At 46.3% G+C, this 19,501-nt stretch overlaps 1 protein-coding gene across 1 annotated transcript in view; it reads left to right on the plus strand.

Annotated features, from left to right (window-relative positions):
- The first annotated feature begins 324 nt into the window (after window positions 1-324).
- Window positions 325-19,501, plus strand: part of JAZF1 (JAZF zinc finger 1) — a 135,706-nt gene continuing 116,529 nt past the window's right edge. The window contains exon 1 of the mRNA XM_035128872.2: window positions 325-604. Coding sequence (XP_034984763.1) covers window positions 490-604 — 115 coding nt within the window. The 5' untranslated portion in view covers window positions 325-489. The remainder of the gene's footprint in view (window positions 605-19,501) is intronic.

The following is a 19,501-nucleotide window of genomic DNA, read 5'->3' on the forward strand; positions in this document are numbered from 1 at the left end:
CCCGCCCGTGCCGCCGTATCTGTGTGGGGCATTCAGTCAAGTTGCCGTAGTAGATCCTCCGAAGTTAAGAGGGGAGAAGACACACCCCCAACTGTTGTGCAGCCCCCCCCCCGCTGCTCCGGTTCCCCAAGGCAGGAGCCGTGTGGGTTGTCCGCCTCCGCCGAGCGTGGCCTGGGTCTCTGGCTCCCGCTGCGGAGTCAGGCGGCGACGGCAGGGGTTGCCCAGCTGTTCCAGTGCGGCAATGGTCCCTCCTCCCAGCTGCGCCTGCCTCATCTCCCCCCACCCAGCAGCCCGTCCCTCCCCTCCGCCGCTCCCGACGCTGCAGCCGCTGCCGCCACCTCCTCCTCGTCCCAACCCCCAGCCTCCCTCCCTCTCTCTCTCCCCATCTCCTCTCCTCTCTCTGTCCGGTTTCTCCCTTTCCCGCCGGCGGCGGCCCTGGCAGAGTAGGCACCGCAGGGCGGAGAGGGGCGAAAACCTCCATGTAACACCATGACAGGCATCGCCGCCGCCTCCTTCTTCTCCAATACCTGCCGCTTCGGGGGCTGCGGGCTGCCCTTCCCAACCCTGGCGGAGCTCATCGAGCACATCGAGGACAACCATATCGGTGGGTGAGCGAGAGGGTCGGGCTCCCCCCCCCCGCAATACCCACCCCCGGCAGCCGCGTGGGCGTGGGGCGGGGGAGGGGGGCAGCGGCGGCGGCAAGAGAGACCCCCAACCACGCTAGAACGGCGGGTGGGCGGGAGCGGCTCGGAGTGCCGAGCGGGGAGGGAGGGAGGGGCGTCGGGTGCGTGGGGTGGGGGTGGGTGAAGAGTCTGTGGGACTGGCGGGCGAGGCTGCCGCCGGGGATGAATGGGAGGGCAGTGGCGGCGGGCACGAGGGTGGGTGTGTTGTGCGGGGAGGGGGGCGAGGAGGGGTGGCGGCCGCCGCCGCCGCCTTGGCGAGTTGGGTGCCTGAGGTACTCGGCCGCCGGGTGGCTGGCGAGGCGCGTGCAGCCCCGGGGCTGTTGCAGAGGCGCCGGAGTTTGCCTTGGCAGCCGCGGCGCGCCGAGAGACCCGGAGGGAGGTGGTGGTGGAGGAGGAGGACGAGTCCAGCACGCCGCCTGCTGCTTCCGCCCCGGCTCTGGCTGTCAGGGCTGTGTGGGGAGGGAGGGAGAAGCCGCCGCCGCTGCCGCCGGCGAGGCGGCCATTCGGCTTCCTCCTCCTCCCGCTGCAGCGGCGGCTGCGTCCTGTCAGCGCTGTTGCTAGGTGTGGAGGCGAGGAGGATGGCGCGCGCGCGCGGGCTGCTCGCTTTCTCGCCCTGCCTCTCTGGCGGGCCAACCCCGGGCCGGCCTCGCTCACTGCACCCGAGGCGCCTCGCGGCGGTGGCGGCGCGTCACGCAGGCAGGCAGGCAGGCCGGAGGGACGGACCAGGGCGTGCAGGGCCCCGGCAGCGGCGGGGAAGGGGTGGTGGTGGTGGAGGAGGAGGTCAAGTGACTGCCGCAAGGGAAGGGACGAGGTCTCCGCCGGGGGACTCGCCGGCTGGCGTGGTTGCGTCAAGGGGGCGCCGGGCGGGGAGGAGCCCCCGTCGCCCGGGCGGAGCCTCGCCTCTTTCCCCGGCTGTTTCCATTGGGAGCCGAGCTGGGCCTCTCCACCAAGGACCTCTCCTGGAGATCGCGCGTGGCGCGGCGAGGTCAGCTTTGGGATCCGGGGTCGGCGTCACCTGTAGGATTCTGCTTCCCCTCCCTGCCTGGAGTGTCGAACAAGTGCTTTCAACAAGTCCCGCGGCAGCCGTGTCTCCCTGTGCCAGGGCTGGCTTTAGAAGGAAACAGGGAAGGATGCCCGCAGAAGGACTGGACGCTGACTAGGAGGAGCATGATAGGAAAACAAAATGCTCTTACCTTGCAGGGCGTTGGGGTCTGGGCTTTCTGTTTTGATTTCGTTTACCAGGCTATGTTTCACACGCGGCTTAAACATGATCAGTAGGAAATCTCACAGAGTGTCAGGAAGATGGGAGCCAAGAAGTAAATGCCAGCAGCAGGTGAATGAAACAAGAATGTGGAAGTATGCTTTCTTGCAAGAATGCATAAGAGCCAAAACTCCAAGGGTCGACGCCCTAGTTGATGGGCATTGCCATTCACATGGCGTGCATGTGCCACATCATGTGATTGATTATGGTGGGTGGAGCTCACCTGGTCCCCCCAATATTTCTTTCAAGTTGGTAACCCTGCAAGAAGGTTGTATTCTTTATAAGCTTTGCAGGGAAGTAAGCGAAAGACGCAGGTGCTATTGCCTATAGCTTATTTCCATGCACTGGGTGATAGAAATTGACAGTTAATTTGAGGTGGGGTAAAAACAGACTGCTTAGGATACCTTTGTCCTGAAGATACATTAATCCAGACTGAATATCCAAACCACTTTAATTTTAAAAAATAAACTAAAAAGTGACACAAGTGTAACAGGGGCGTAGCCAGGATCAAAACTAGGGGGGGGCAAGCCATGGTCGTTCAGGGGCGGGGCCAAGGCACAGAAGGGGAGGGGCCACAAAGTGGGCGGGGCTAAAGGGCCAACGGGCCTGATGACATCGTGGCGGTGGCAGCAGCGGCCACCTTGTGCTTCTGGGGCTGGTAGCGTTGGCGGCTACCCTGCTTAGCTGGAGAGGACGGGAGGGTCGGGTAGGTGAGAGGGGGTGGCAGGGCGGGCGAGGGCGAGGCAAGACACGGCCGCAGCCACGACGGCTCCGAGGCGTTGCTGCATATCAGCATAATATTTCAACCATGGTTCAAGCCCCACCTTAGGAAAAAAATCCTGCATTGCAGGGGGTTGGACTAGATGACCCTTGTGGTCCCTTCCGACTACAATTCTATGATTCTATTGATATATTACCATAGCATATGCATCATTCTGCTTTCTTGAATTGTCCTACTCCTAGGCATAGCATCCAACTCCTAGAGGCCTAGGTGCCCCCCCCCAATTACTGGTAAATACCGTATTTGAAAGAGTCATCCCCCCATGTTGATGGGCTTTCTATGTGGGGCTTATCTGCCCCCCCGTATTTTATTAAGGATGGAAGAGGGAGGGAAGGAAGGAAGAAATAGAGAGAGGGATAACTCATATTTGTGGGTGCCTCTGGGTGACGCTGTGATGCTGGAACTCTGCATGTACAGGAGCCTTGTAAGCAGCTTTCTCTCTGCTTGATTTACAGCAGGCACGTCCAACAGGTAGATTGTGATCTACCAGTAGATCACTGGATGTCTGTGGTAGATCACTGGTAGGTCACTGGCACCCCTAAAAAAAGCTCACCCAAAATTTTCCTCCTCCCTCAAAAAAATTGAACTATGACCTGAAGCCCTAAACAAAAATGGGCCTCCCTCCCTCCTAAAAGAAGCTCAACAAGTTTGACCTAAACCCCAAAAAACAGGGCTTCCCTTCCTTTAAAAAAAACTCAACAGCTTTGACCTGAACCCCCCAAAAGGGGGTAGATCACCCCCAGTTTTAAACTCTGAGTAGATCAGAGTCTCTTGGGAGGTGGCCACCCCTGATTTACAGTATACAGATGCAGGAGGAGGGGCAGACTGGAACACCAATGCTTTTTATAAACATCACTGTGTCTGTCAAAGCTACAGCCCCCCCTTTCTTATTCACTTCCTTTTAGCCTTGCAAAGCCACCTTAGTCAAATTGAATCCTCTGAGTCTGCACCCTCATTAAATCGCCAATAGAACTCTTAATGCTCCTGAATGCTCATTAACAAGTCCCACTTAAGAACAATAGGGTGAAATGGTCAGCTATCAAATCTTGCCTGGGGATATATGCTCCATTGTCTTAACTGCTTAACTACTGGTAGCCACTTTGCTTTATTTATTTGATGTGTTTTTGTTACTGCTGTGTCCCCCCCCCCCAGCAAGCGGAGACTTAGCTGCTCTTGCTAAAGCAAAGCCTTTTCCACTTCAGTTTTTGGAGGGGAAAAGTGCTGGTTATGGTCTGTAAAATACATTAATTTTTTTGCTTCTAGGGGGGGGGGCAGCTGCCCCCTCCTGCCCCCCCCTGCCTACACCCATGAAGTGTAATGAAAAAGTGTTGGTGGTAAAAAAAGAGCTGGAACTGTAAGCCTAAAAGCCCTTGCCTTTCTTTGTGTGAATATTTTGATTGTCTGGACTGGGGTGGTTGAGTAAAAATGTAACTAAGTGGCACATCATGCTGTTCTGTAATGGAGAGGTGAACACGATGTTCTGTTTTATGACTCTTGGAAAGTCCTAACTTGGAGTGGGGGAGGGTGAAGTGAAAAGTCTTTGGGAAGCCATTCGTTCCTGATTTTTAAAAGTACATGCCCGCTTTATTAAAAAAAACACCCTTTCTAAATGTGTCACTGGCATAAGCCTGCTGGAAAGCACAGGATACAAGCCAGGAGGGGCATTTCTCTAAGCCAGAATGCAATCATGGAGAAGCACTATTGATTTCAGAGGATTTTCCTCTATAAGCAGTTGGGAATGGCATAAGTTTAAGGCCTACAGCAATGTGTAACATTCCCAACACGGCTGTAGTAGTTATTACATGTTACATTTTGTTTCAGAGTTGGTGGTATTCACATGGTATCAGGAATCGGCACCATTTGACACTTGTTATGGCCTATGACCTGGGGGGAGGGCTGCTAGACACTGGTACCAACCCCCATCTCCTCCTGAAATTTCTACTGCTGCTTCTTGCCACCTCCACTGGTATTCTTTCACTCCCTCACCCTTTTCCAGTCCAGTGCATGAATGTTACTCCTTTAATGCAGTGATTTGGTGCGCTTCTCTGGGGCAGCATAGGAGTGGCCAATAATCTAATGTGTTATATTGATGTATTGGTATTATGAATCTGTCTGGCTGTTTATGATCCATTGTAAGGCTATATGTTTTACTATACAATAAAATTTGACTAAAAAATGGCCAGCAAGTTGAATCAGTGCCACTCATGTGATACCCAGTGAATACTCTTGCTTCCTGTATTATCAACAGAATGCATTTGGGTATGCTTATAATTATTTTCAGGCCATAAGCCCTTGAGAGAAAATCTGATTGCTTTACTGTAGCAAAGTGAGAACTTCATCAAAGAAAGGATGCATCCCTCTCACATCTCAATAACCCTCAGTTGGAAAATTCATAATTCATCTAGCAATGAATTGTTGAGTTAGGAATGCAAGCACTTATCAGTTAGGGTTGACCTAGCCAAAATATACGTTTGCTTCGCCTACCAGATTAGCAGCAAGGAGAAGCTAACGTTATTCTGATTTCAACCTCTTGCATCTCCTGCATTGCTACCATGTTTTACGAAGTCATCTTCTCACACATTACAGCAGGCATAGGCAAACTCAGCCCTCCATATGTTTTGGGACTACAACTCCCATCATCCCTAGCTAAGAGGACCAGTGGTCAGGGATGATGGGAGTTGTTGTCCCAAAACATCTGGAAGGCTGTGTTTGCCTGTGCCTGCATTACTGGGTGCTGAAATCTCCAATTCGGTTTGATGGTTCTGTTTTAAATTCCTTCTCATTAAACACGACCACTCTATCATGGCATCCTCTCATCATGGTATAATTAATCCACTGCTCATAACTACAACCTTAGGCTGCAGTAAAAGTAGATTTAAGCTTCTCTCGGGATTATGTCAAAGGTTATCTTTCATCCAATGATAGAAAAAGAAAATTGAATAAATATTTAATTTAAAATAGGTTATCTTTCATGATCAATCTTCATGCTTGTGCAAACTATGGCTTTGCTCAGTGCAACTTCGCATCATAATGTTTGGGGAGCAAACATCTGATTGCAGCATCAGGTTCTCCTCAACATATTGTAAGCTTAGCTCTGGTGCATCCTTGCCTATCAGACATGAGCCTGAGAGAGACTTCATATTAAGGCCTAACTAATGTGATGCTGGGGCACAGGTAGCGCTGTGGGTTAAACCACAGAGCCTGGGGCTTGCCAATCAGAAGGTCAGCGGTTCAAATCCCCGCTCCCGTTGCTCGGTCCCAGCTCCTGCCAACCCAGCAGTTCGAAAGCACGTCTAAGTGCAAGTAGATAAATAGGTACCGCTACAGCGGGAAGGTAAACAGTGTTTCTGTGTGCTGCTCTGGTTTGCCAGAAGCGGCTTTGTCATGCTGGCCACATGACCTGGAAGCTGTACGCCGGCTCCCTCGGCCAATAATGCGAGATGAGCGCCCCAGAGTCGGTCATGACTGGACCTAATGGTCAGGGGTCCCTTTACCTTTAATGTGATGCTATCACATCTTTTTTAATGAATCACTTCCCACGAGGCACCTGAAAGTGATTTACATGCAGGGCATCACAACTATGATGCAGAGAATTTTGCAGAACAGGAGTTGGGTGTGTGTACCAAATTTTGGTCTTACACAGGTTGCCCACTGATAATTTGAAAGACCAAAGTCTGCCCCTGCTGCCTGTCAACGGGCAGGGAGTTCCATGGTATAGGAGTTGCCACACTAAAATATTGGCTCATTACAAATGTGGCACTTGTAAAAGTGCAGAATTCAGCAGCTAGGTTGCTCACCAGAGCAAGATGGTTTGACCGTATTACACCGATCCTGGTCCAACTGCACTGGCTACCAGGAAGTTTCCGGGCCCAATTCAAAGTGTTGTTTTTGACCTATAAAGCCTTAAACGGCTCAGGACCACAATACGTCAAGGACCACCTCTTTCCATATGAACCTACCTAGACTCTGAGATCATATTCAGAGGCTCTTCTTTGTGTGCTGCCTTCTCAAGAGGTCTGGAGGGTGGCAACATGAGAAAGGGCCTTCTCTGCAGTGGCTCCCCATCTGTGGAATGCTCTTCCCAGAGATGTTCACATGGTGCCTTCATTATGGACCTTTTGGCGCCATGCCAAAACATTCCTTTTTAACCAGGCCTTTGGTTGATTTGATTGACATCCTATGCCCTTTTAAAATGTGGTTCTTTTTGGGGGGGGCAGGTGTTACTGGGTTGTTGTTTTTATTTTGATTATATATATTGTCGTTTTATATGTTGACTTGTTTTGTGAACCGCCCTGAGACCTCTGGGTATAGGGCAGTTTGTTTGTTTGTTTGTTTAATAAATGCCAATTCCATGGATCACTATTGTTGAGTGAGCATATATGGGGTTAGTAAACTGGTCCCATGCTGTTAAGGGCTTTCTATAACAATGATAACACCTTGAATTTGGCCTGGCTATAACATTCTTGATGGATAAAAGTCCAAGGAGATGTTTTCAACCATGGGAAGCCATCAGATCTTAACAGCAACAACAACAAACAATTTATTACTTATACCCCGCCCAGTTGGCTCTCCCAGCCACTCTGGGTGGCTCCCAGCAGAATATGAAAAACATAATAAAACATCAAACATTAAAAACTTCCCTAAAAAGGGCTTACTTCAGATGTTTTCTAAAAGCCAGGTAGTTGTTTATTTCCTTGACATCTGATGGGAGGGCGTTCCACAGGGCAGGTGCCACTACCGGGAAGGCCCTCTGCCTGGTTCCCTGTAACCTCACTTCTCGCAGTGAGTGAACCTCCAGAAGGCCCTCGGCACTGGACCTCAAGTGTCCGGGCTGAACGATGGGGGTGGAGATGCTCTTTCAGGTATACTGGACCGAGGCCGTTTAGGGCTTTAAAAGTCAGCACCAACACTTTGAGTTGTGCTCGGAAATGTTGTTGTTTAGTCATTTAGTCATGTCCGACTCTTCGTGACCCCATGAACCAGAGCACGCCAGGCACTCCTGTCTTGCACTGCCTCCCGCAGTTTGGTCAAACTCATGTTCGTAGCTTCGAGAACACTGTCCAACCATCTCGTCCTCTGTCGTCCCCTTCTCCTAGTGCCCTCAATCTTTCCCAACATCAGGGTCTTTTCCAGGGAGTCTTCTCTTCTCGGAAATGTACTGGGAGCCAATGGCTGCCGCATTCTGGATTAGTTGTAGTTTCCGGGTCACCTTCAACAGCAGCCCCGCGTAGAACGCGTTGCAGTAGTCCAAGCATAACTGAACAGAGGATTTTGAGGAGTGATACTTTAGCAGGTGTGCAGGTGCAGAAGTTACCTAGAAGTAGAGAAGGCAGGCTAGAACTGGGCACATATTAAGTTTATTATGCCTATAATTATAAATGAGCAGATGCTTTGGTTCTTGAAAGATCCTTGTCCTGTTTGTAGAGGAGTCGAAATGGCAAAAGTCCTTGTATTTCTAAAGTGCTCTCTAGAACCATAAAGAAGTGGGGATGTTTTCCTTGGGTGAAATGCAATGCAATAAAGGAAAGAGAGAGAGAGAGAGAGAGCCAATTTCTCTGTTTTTCATCAAAATCACATGGAAATGTAATGTCTTCAAAAACCGGTGCAATGTATTACAGTGGAAGAAGGATCACCACAGAAGGGAGAACTACAATACACATGGGGAGCCACATCAGGACTTGTGTCAATTTGTCCCATATTGGCACCATGGTGCCTAAAAGCATCTTAAGTGATTTCATCCATTTGCTTCTTCAATTATTCATTCGCCAACTAATCAGAAAAACATGTAGTGCCTTACTCTGGAGGGATTTGATGCCTACTAAGGAAATCTACAACAGAGAATAGACTGCTGAAAGCAACTGAGGTCTCCCAATGCAACCCAAGTCCATAAAGCCCTGGTAACGTGTTGATCTGTATTCCTTGTAAGAGGCAGGTAGGGGGAAGGAACAGGGCTGAAAATAAATGGCATACTTTGAATCCATAATTTCATTAGATTAGGTATACGCCAGTTATGACCCTTTGTTAAGGGCGAGTTGGCTCAATTGCATTATGCCATTGTAATGATAAATTGTGGGCGGAGGAGGGTTCTGCTTTGTATAGATAGAAAACGGCTCAACAAACTGAAGCTTGTCATCGTAGGAGAGCTAGGCTTGAGGATGGTCCATGCCAAATTTGGGGTAGAAAGGATAAGAAACGGCTTGTTTTGAATGCTTGGTGAGAAATGCTGGCATGGTGACAGGTGCTGCAAATTTTTATTCCATAGGCTTTGCTGGGGTGGTTTTCCTGGGATGATTTCTCCATTTGTTCAACATTTTTGGGGGATTGGTTTGTTGTGTTAGGTCAAGGGAAACATTTAGCACATGGGTAGGCAAACTAAGGCCCGGGGGGTGGATCCGGCCCAAACGCCTTCTAAATCCGGCCCGCGGACGGTTTGGGAATCAGCGTGTTTTCATATGAGTAGAATGTGTGCTTTTATTTAAAATGCATTTCTGGGTTATTTGTGGGGCCTGCCTGGTGTTTTTACATGAGTAGAATGTGTGCTTTTATTTAAAATGCATCTCTGGGTTATTTGTGGGGCCTGCCTGGTGTTTTTACATGAGTAGAATATGTGCATCTCATTTGTGGGGCCTAGGAATTCATTCATATTTTTTTTCAAAATATAGTCCGGCCCCCCACAAGGTCTGAGGGACAGTGGACCGGCCCCCTGCTGAAAAAGTTTGCTGACCCCTGATCTAGCAAGTGCTTTTGTTGATTTTATTTAAAATGCACTCTTGTGGCCTGTGTTAGTCATAAGGGTGCTTCTGCACATGCTCAAGGCACATGTGATGTTAAGTTGTGGGCAGGTTTGGACAGACTGTTGGGTGAAGTGAGAGTGATAAAAGACAGAGATCAATGTGTAGATACATACATATTTGTTAATTATAGGGTCACAGCTGCAGTCCTGTTGTTAAACGTGAGTCAGCTGAATCACATTCCACAAGTCTAATGAGAAATTGGATGGGCAGTAAGTTCTACACCTTTTAGCAGGGGTCCTCAACCTTTCTGAGGCAGTGGGCGCTTTTGGGATTTTGGGGAACTGCTGACATGGTGTGTGTGTGTGTGTGTGTGTGTGTGTGTGTGTGTGTGTGTGTGTAGCATAATAGAAAATGTTCACCACCTCTAAAAAGACGCAGGATCACCACATTGTGCAGGTGTGTCCCACTCCCCAATCAGCCCCTTCATCAATGCATAGGTAAGGCAGCTACACCTGTCATTGCCATGTTTGTTAACAGAGAGGAGCTCGGTGCACCTCTGTATTCAGAATGGAAGGTGGGTACCGGTATCTGCTCCTTGCATCTAATGAAACATGGCCATGCTTAAGGGGACATGCTCAGTGTTGGACAGGCTGAGACAGTGGAAACAGCAACTGAGCAAGAAGAGGAAACAGTCCCTTGAGCATTTTGGATTCACGAGGGGATACTGTATTTCCTTTCACTTTTCATGAGCTAAATAGGAGGTACTGGCAAGTGAACTAGTGCTTGTGGGCACCATGTTGGCGAACCCCGGCTTGAAGTTTGGAGATGACTTATTGTGTTATTTTGCAGCAGTGTTCACCCTGATATATTACTGATTTAATTTCACATTCCACTTAAGACATTAACCCATGGTGGAGATACACACACACACACACAAACACACACAGACAAACACAAAATCAATCCATAATAGTACTCTTTTAATCATGTTGTGTAACTTAACCTGAAAATATTTGTGAGAGTGATTTTGTTGTTTCTTTTTTGAACCTGCGTGAATAATACAAATATTGTTTGACGATCTAAGCAATTAATCAGTCTTAACAAGAGGCTAGTTCAGGTGCGGAAAATCATATAGATGAATGATTCTTTTCGTATATAAACCCTTCGCAGGTTGGGACCAGTTTTCTAGAAATATTGCCTTATGTATATTTGCCCACTGAGATCAGCAGAACCAGAATTTCTACATGTGGCGCATGATGGTTGGTCTGCACTTGTAAGAAATCTTTTTTTGCATGGTAACACCTACACTGTGGAACTCCCTGCCCATTGACATTGAGCAGGCACCTTTGCTGTACTGTTTTTTGGTTGTTTCATGTGAAACACTTGGATTATTATTATTATTATTATTATTATTATTTACAATTAAGTGGTATGCAAATTCTGTTAAATAAATCATCACTTGTCCTATTGGCATGTTTATGTTGGCTCAATTCCTATCGATACCAATAGCAGATACGTTGCAGTCATTGTGCACAGAGATAAATTCCTCTAGATGGTTTTCTTCGGAAGAGTTCCAGGCAGAATGAACATCTTTGTTTCATAATGACAGGGGTCCCATTTGCAGCCATGAGATAACTATGTACAGTGGTACTTCGCAAGACTAATGCCCTGTAAGTCGAATTTTTCGCAAGACGAATGCGTCTTGCAATCTGGTGGTGACTCGCAAGACGAATTTGTTTTGTGAAAAATTCATCTTGCGAATTGCAGTTTCCCATAGGAATGCATTGAAATTTAATTAATGCGTTCCTATGGGCAGAAAAAGAAATTTCAATGCATTCCTATGGGAAACCGCGATTCGCAAGATGAATTTTTCGCAAAACGAATTGACTCACGGAATGAATTAAATTCGTCTTGCGAGGCACCACTGTACATTACGAACCAAACTTAAGGAAAATAGTTTGAGATATAGTCTTTCTCTCTTAATGATTTCTGCAGGGCAAGTACAGTACACCTTTCTATTCCCACCCCCTTGGTTTTTTTGTCTTTTCATTCTAGATCCGCTTTAAAAAGAAATGCATTTGATTGCATTTACCCTTTTATATTGCTTGCAACAGTGATCCCTCTGCTATTTTAGCTAAAGCAAAATGTCACTTTGCAAAATTTTAGTTCGAATAAATACAGTTGTTGGCTCTTTCCAATACTGTAAATAGTATTGTTGCTATTTTGATTACACACAGTAGAGGGCAGTGGTATGCATGATCCACACACTCCATGTATAGTATTTTCTGGTGCATTGATACTATGTGCTAAATTTGCAGGAGCAGGTTTCCAGTCTTTACTAACTTAATCCTTCTGAATCTTGATCAGACCAAAACAACCACCACCAATTCCTGGAACTTGTCTCTCATCTCCATTAACATCTCTGACCTTTTGCCAACAACTCTTTTCTGTTCTCTATTGTCAGAATGTATTGTGCTTTCCTATGAAACACGGCAATCCTTTTTTCTTCTCACAATTGCCATACTAGAAATATTATTTCAGCTTTAGATAGACCTTGAGTGGTAAGCATTCTGTTTTACAAAGGAGGTTACTTCAGCTTCAGCCCGATAAATATTTGCATGGGAGAAAGCCGTCTTGATAACGATGGTACATGCTATTTAATAGAAATGTGTAGGATTACACTGTTAAAAGTCCATACAGCTGTCATTACAACTATGTTATAATTAGTTTTAGTTTATCTTTTCAAGAGCCTGTGGGCAGAAAATGTGTTTAACTTAAGTTGTTTTGTAGCTCCACCTCTTCTGTGGCTGCCAGACTTTCAGGGCAGTTAATTCTGCAAGTAGCACAATAATATAAAGGTGTATTTTAAAAGCATAATATCTTTGTTCTCTTTTTCACTTTCCCACATTCCCACTTGTCCTCCCACCACAAATAACAAGAATACTTGTTATTTCCCTCTGCACAAAATACTTCGGAAAGCTACTGCAATTTTGCACAAGACCTTTCCAAGGGCTCACAGGTAGATGTTCCTGCTATCTTGCTTTCCGTTCCACATATTTATTTGGTCTCCTTTCTCTACCCCGGCTTTCCCAGTAGGTATGAGGCCACTGCTTGCAATTCATACTAGAGCATTGTAGGGTGGTGCTGTGGTCTAAACCACTGAGCATCTTGGGCTTGCTGATCGGAAGGTTGGTGGTTCGAATCCCCACAACGGTTTGGGCTCCCGTTGCTCTCTCCCAGCTCCTGCCAACCTAGCAGTTTGAAAGCATACCAGTGCAAGTAGATAAATAGGTATTGCTGCGGCGGGAAGGTAAATGGCGTCTCCATGCGCTCTGGTCTCCATCACGGTGTCCCGTTGCACCAGAAGTGGTTTAGTCATTCTGGCCACATGACCCAGAAAGCTGTCTGTGGGCTAACACCGGCTCCCTCAACCTGAAAGCAAAATGAGCACTGCAACCCCATAGCAACCCCAAAAGACTGTCCAGGGGTCTTTTACTTTTACCTTTACTAGAGCATGCATGTAGCTGGGGGTGCAGGGGAGACAGATCCCCCCCCCATCAAGTAAAGAAATAAAAATAACTAACTGACAGAGAACTTGATTCTGCTCCCCCATAAAGCCCCCCCCCCCCCGGCTACATCCATGTACTAAACTTGATGTATCTCCATTGATTATAGCTTCTTCTTCTTCTTCTTCTTCTTCTTCTTCTTCTTCTTCTTCTTCTTCTTCTTCTTCTTCTTCTTCTTCTTCTTCTTCTTCTTCTTCTTCTGTCCTTTCAATGTCGGGATGAGGTTATTAGGATTTCTCAAAAGTTTAGGGAATTGCACATATGCACATGCCTGAATGTTTTAGACTTTGTGTGCTTGCCTCTCCCAACCTAGAATTCTTATTGCAGAGTTGGAGAGGGCATTGTTGCCCATCTGGTCCTACAACATCCCCAACAGATGGTCATCAGATCTTTGCTTAGAGGTATCCAGCAAGGGAGAGCTCACCTTCCCTTGCTCAATTCAGTGCTTTTTTTTCTAGAAAAATAGGTGCCGGTACTCACCATGAAGTTGTTACAGTAAGTGCCACACTTTTTAACAGCAACAAAAAGAGGTGTCGGTACTATGTACCCTTGCATACACCCTGGGGGGGAAAAGCACTGACCATCTTCATTTTGCTTCCCTGAACCTGTTGCCATTTGATTGCATTCTTTGTTTTTCGTAGAACCATAGAATTGTAGAGTTGCATTGTTAGATTTTTACAGTACTTACGTGTGGTACCTGGAACTGCTCCAAAAGTGGCCTGACTAGTGTTAGAGATTTGCTGATTTAATCTCATGGCTTTGTGGCTGCTCTACCCGTCTGCGCAACACTTCATCCATCCTCCATCTGCTGCACATAATAATACTGTTTCCTCATGACTCCTGCATTTCTACCCTGATGTTATTGGGCCTGCACAAATCAGGGGTCATAACCTCACTCTTCCCTTTAAGTGAATCCAGTGTTAGCCCACACGTTTTGGAAGACCCTAAGTCCCAATACCAAGATGTGTTTCATAAACATTAGTTTACCTTCTCCTTCTACACTGCTTGGTTTGTTCCCTGCATTTGGCTCTGATCAACCTCTATGAAACTCCCAGATACACTTGTTTTTCACTCCAGGTCTAGCCAAAATTCTTTTCGATTGCTATTAGGAAGCAAAATAAATTAAAAAATTGTCCAGTACCGTAGCACCTTAGAGACCAGCTAGGTTTGTTCTGGGTACAGTGGTGCCTCGGTTTAAGTACACAATTGGTTCCGGAAGTCTGTACTTAACCTGAAGCGAACTTTCGCATTGAAAGTAATGGAAAGTGGATTAATCAGTTCCAGACGGGTCCGCGGAGTACTTAAACTGAAAGTACTCAAACCGAAGCGTACGTAAACCGAGGTATGACTGTATAAGCCAGGGGTCCCCAAACTACGGCCCGCAGGTCAGATGCGGCCCAATTGGCCTCCCAATCTGGCCCGCGACGACCGCTGCCGCCCGCTGCCGCCGCCCGGTCTTACAGCGTGCAGCGCTGCGGCGCGCTTCCAGATCGAGAAAAAGTGCCGAAAATCGTTTGTGCGCATGCGTATGGGCCTCTCCCGACCCAGAAGAGGTCATTTCCGGTGCACTTCCGGGTCGGGGGAGGCCCATATCCATGCGCACAAAAGATTTTTGGTGATTTTTCCGACCTGGAAGTGCTCCACCGCGCCAGTAAGTGTGTGTGTGCATGCGCACGGGCGCACACTCCCCTGCCCTCCGGCCTGCCGCACGATTGGCACGGCGGGCACCGGCCCAAAGCCGGGTAAGTCTGGGGACCCCTGGTATAAGCTTTCGTGTGCATGCATACTTCTTCAGATACACTGAAACAGAAGTCACCAGATCCTTATATATAGTGGGAGGCAAGGTGCTTTTTCCTATAGGATTAATTGCAGTCACAGGCGTCAACAGGTTTACCATACCCATTGAGTCAATCATCCATCTCCTACTACCCTTGTAAGAAAATCCCCACCCCACCCTCCCACTATATATAAGGGGCTGGTGACTTCTGTTTCAGTGTATCTGAAGAAGTGTGCGTGCAGTGCGCTCTGTGCGCTCTGGTTTCCGTCACGGTGTCCTGTTGTGCCAGAAGTGGTTTAGTCATGCTGGCCACATGACCCAGAAAGCTGTCTGTGGACAAACACCGGCTCCCTCGGCGTGAAAGCAAGATGAGTGCCACAACCCCAAAGTCGCCTTTGACTAGACTTAACCATCCAGGGGTCCTTTACCTTTTAACCATTATAATGCCTGTCCTCTTCCTGTAACCCTTTGCTGTTACAAAATGTGACTTCAGAGATTCAGATATATTCTTAACTCGGATGCCTTTTGCCATAATGATGCAGGCGTGCCAATTTTTACACATTCTTGACTGTCTAAATGATGTTTCCTCTGAATATCAACTCAGAAGTCATAATATTTCCTTTTGCTGTAGAAATGTAGGCTTCCCACACTCTCTGTTTAGCCACTGTAGATGTGGTAAGAGAGGCGTAGGAGCAGGAAACCACATCTGAATTGCTACATTTGGCAGGTTTCTGTGGGGCACTCTGTTGCCAGAAACATCACTGCTTCTTCCTGCTATCACTATAATAGGTTAGAGGGATTTTAAAACAGGATTAAACTTTCTCAAGCAAGAGTTTGAATAAGTACATTAAGAACAGTGTCGATGGTTTTTTTCCCTCGTCCTCTAATCTTTGGGAATTTCCATAGATTTCCTTACTAAACTGAGAAACAACCTTGTTTCATTGTTGTTGAATAATCTGTCACTTTTAGGGTTTATTCCTAATTGTTCAGATTTTAGTGGAATCTCTTTTCTACTTTTTAACTGGACCTGCCTGCCAGATACTTCCTTTAATGGTTGCCTCATATGTTAGTTAGCTTCACCGTCTTAGTTCCTGTTTATATATGAATTATGTTCTAAACGTGAGTGCCACATTCTATGAGAATGACCATTATTCTCTCCATTCATATTTTGATCTAGAGATTAAACTGAGAGCACTCAGTGCTCTTTTCTCAGTGAGGTTAAGCAGAGCTCAGCTGGATGGCAGAACTTCTAGGAGTCCCATTTAAGCATGGCTGCCAAGTACCCCGTTTTCCCTGGGATACCCCCATATTTTCTTACCGTTTCCCGCAGGTGTCCCAAATGGCAAAAAACCCTGTATTCCCCTGGATTACGGAGCTCCTGCCGGCGGCCATGTTCTTCTGGTGCTGCGTCAGCACCGGCAGTCACTTCTACGCACTTCCGGACATGGGTAGAAGCGACTTCCGATGCCGCTGTGCCCCATTTCCAAAATGTTTGCAGTGCCGCGGCAGCACCGGAAGTCACTTCTACGCACTTCCGGACATGGGTAGAAGTGACTTCCGATGCCACTGTGCCCATTTCCAAAATGTCCGCAGTGCCAGAAGTCGCTTCTATGCATGTCCGGAACTTGGCACCTATGCATTTAAGCCCTTCTTGGCTTTCTGAAAAAAGAGGCTAATACAACTGAAATATATATAAGTGCTTGAAATAATAGCTGTTTTGGAGTGCTTCTTACAGAATGCTGAAACAGCAGTTTAAAACAGACAGCCACTTGATGAGCGGTAATAATTTCAGCCTTGGATAACTGAACCTTCATTGACTGATACACAATTTATTTCATGGCTGAATTGTGTGCTTTAAGTATATGGTGAAAACTCTTTATGTAAGATTGCAAACTCAGCATGTTAAGGAGCAATTCTGATTTTGTAAACATGTAATAAAATATATAGTAAATTTAATAACATGCAATGCACGCACATGCGAATCTGTTTGAACAGCATCGTTCAGTTATTGACATTGTAATTCACCACAGGTGAAACCTAACGGTTCATTGAGCTTGTTGACTTCTTTCAATCTGTTTCACTTCTCCTTTGAAAACTGCCTAGTATCATATGCCTACCGCTTAAACAATAAGCAGAATGTTTTAAAAATAGAAACAGGACAGGTTTAAAATAGACTCATCTTTACAACCAGTAATATTTTTTTTTGTGGGGAGCAGTCTGATGCCTGAAATTGAACATTTAGCATGTTTAACGTATATATTTTCCTCACAGTATAAATATCTCAAAAATCTTTTCCAGTAACCCAAAGCAGCTGAATATAAGAAGCTACTTTGTACAGCCAGACCATTGGTCCTAGCTCACTAAAGTCTACACTCACAGCAGAGCTTGTGCAATGTTTCAGAGAGAAATCTTTCCCAGCCATACCTGAGATGTTGTGGTTTGAAGCTATGGACTTTTCCACTGACCTGTGGCTTCCCCCGCTCCATTTATTTTGATTAACTGGGGGAACCATCTTTAAGAATTTATATTGGCACTGAGCTGAATGTTCTCATATTGGAACTTATGGCTCACATTTTGGGTGGGTGGGTGAAATGGAGGACAACCCCCAGGAAATTTTGGAAGGATTAAGTCAACGTAAGGGGGGTGGGGTGGGAACACTTATGGTCCACCTCTGAAACTCCTCCTTGTAGCTGCACCTGGTGGTCCATGTTTTTTCTTCTTCCCAGAGCCCTTGGGTACAACAGTATGCGTTAATGGAACATTCCTCTGGTTGGGATTTCTGAGGGGAAAATGTCAGCCCCCAGAAGCCCCCTGTGGAGAAATGCTACTGTGTTTAGCAGTAGCTGTTTGACCACAGGTTATTTCTGAAAAGTGGAGAAGATGAACAATGGCTTTTCATATTTGTAGGTGGGGCCTGGCTCAGGTTTGGATCGGTTTGGGAAGCAACAGGCTCTGAATGGCTGTTGGCTGTCATTTGGGAAAGTCAGTTGACGTCCAGTGTGATGTGGGGCAAAGAGTTGAGGAAACTGAGGTAAAAGTGGGCAGCTGAGGCCTGAATATGAAGTTATCCATTCCCAGTGTGTCAACAAGGCTTCGCACATGAAAAATTAGAAGAAGGGAGCTGGTGGCTGAGATATGCCTTGGGTAAAGGTCTTATTTTTCATCCGGAACTTACCGGAACTCAGTTCCTGCACCTCTTTGCCACCCAAGAGAATGAGGGAGATGTTCATGGTGAATTCTGGCACCTCTTTTTGTAGAAAAATAGCACTGAACCTTACACAAGCAACTTTTTAAAAATCGGCTAAACTGCCCCATGAGCCAAAAAGTATAACCAAAGGAGCTCAGTGGGTTCAGAGGCAGATTGTCCCCAGTAGCTGGACTTGGTTGTGAGTGAACTTGGCTGGTGTAAAACTTTAGGGAATTTGGCCTCCTGTAAAAGCTGTTTAGAGGCTGCTGTTGGCAACTGTGCCTCAAATCAGCAAATAATTTATTTTCTGAGAGTTAAGAATGAGTTTGTTCCTTTTTTTTGGCCATAGAGGCGAAATCTATTTAATTTTGTACGTCACTTGTTGAAGAACTGTTCCCTGCCTTTGGAATGATGCTTCACTTAGGTAGCTTCTTGGAAAATATTCTGTGACACAATTTCTCATCCTGCAGAAATTTCGGTTTTCTTTCCGAGCTGAACCTCAGCAGTGAAGTCTGGCAGCTGCTCCTATTCAGCGATTGGGAAACGAAATACTTTAAACTGCCAAAATATGTCGGCAGGTGAGGTGAGCCATAATATTTAGCTTTCTGGCTCGTTTGTTTGTTTGTTTATAAAACTACTTTATAAGCTAAGGCAAACAATTTAACAAAGGTTAGCTACTTTTAAGCCCCCCTTCCACAGTGTCCGTGGAAGGAGTTAAGCACAAATTTACCTCATTTTGGGTCTCTGGACCGCGATAAAGCTGTGTGTGCGTGTGTGAATTTACCTCCGTTAATGGAAAAATGTGATTCCATATTGGTGGCTCCTAGTGCTAATTGCTCTTCTCCTGCCATAAGCCACACATCCCACACTTCAGGATTGTGTTACTTTTTGTGTATATGTGCATCTTAGTGGGCTTCAATTATACAACAAGCGTAACCGGCTGCTATAATTAATCACTAATTTATAAACATATAACGCAAAATAACTTCAGTCACTAATATATAAACATATAACGCAGAATAACTCAAACAACACAACCATAAACGTCATATCACTCATGATTCAATCCAACATCAGTTCAATGTATTCAGTCATATGCTGTAGTTCATATTGGGTATCCATATGACATATAAATTGGTTCAAATGTACTTCCAAATGGATGTGTAATACTTGAGATTTTTTTTCAACAACAACAACAACAAATCCGTTTATTGTGAGGACCATAACTGCCAAGTTTTCCCTTTTCTCGCGAGGAAGCCTATTCAGCATAAGGGAAAATCCCTGTAAAAAAGGGATAACTTGGCAGCTATGGTGAGGACCATGCCTGTACACAAATAACAACACAACAATAATTAAAAATATTAAATGATTAAGAAAAATAATTAAAAATATTAAAATTCATTGCATGCTATCCCAACAAAACCTTCATCCCACAAAACAGGGAGAGAAGGAAGACAAGCAACGAGTTAAACAGATGATGAAGGGGTCTTTACATTGTCATCCATAAATCTT

The sequence above is a fragment of the Zootoca vivipara genome, chromosome 12 (genome assembly GCF_963506605.1).
Source record: "Zootoca vivipara chromosome 12, rZooViv1.1, whole genome shotgun sequence".
Taxonomy (NCBI): domain Eukaryota; kingdom Metazoa; phylum Chordata; class Lepidosauria; order Squamata; family Lacertidae; genus Zootoca; species Zootoca vivipara.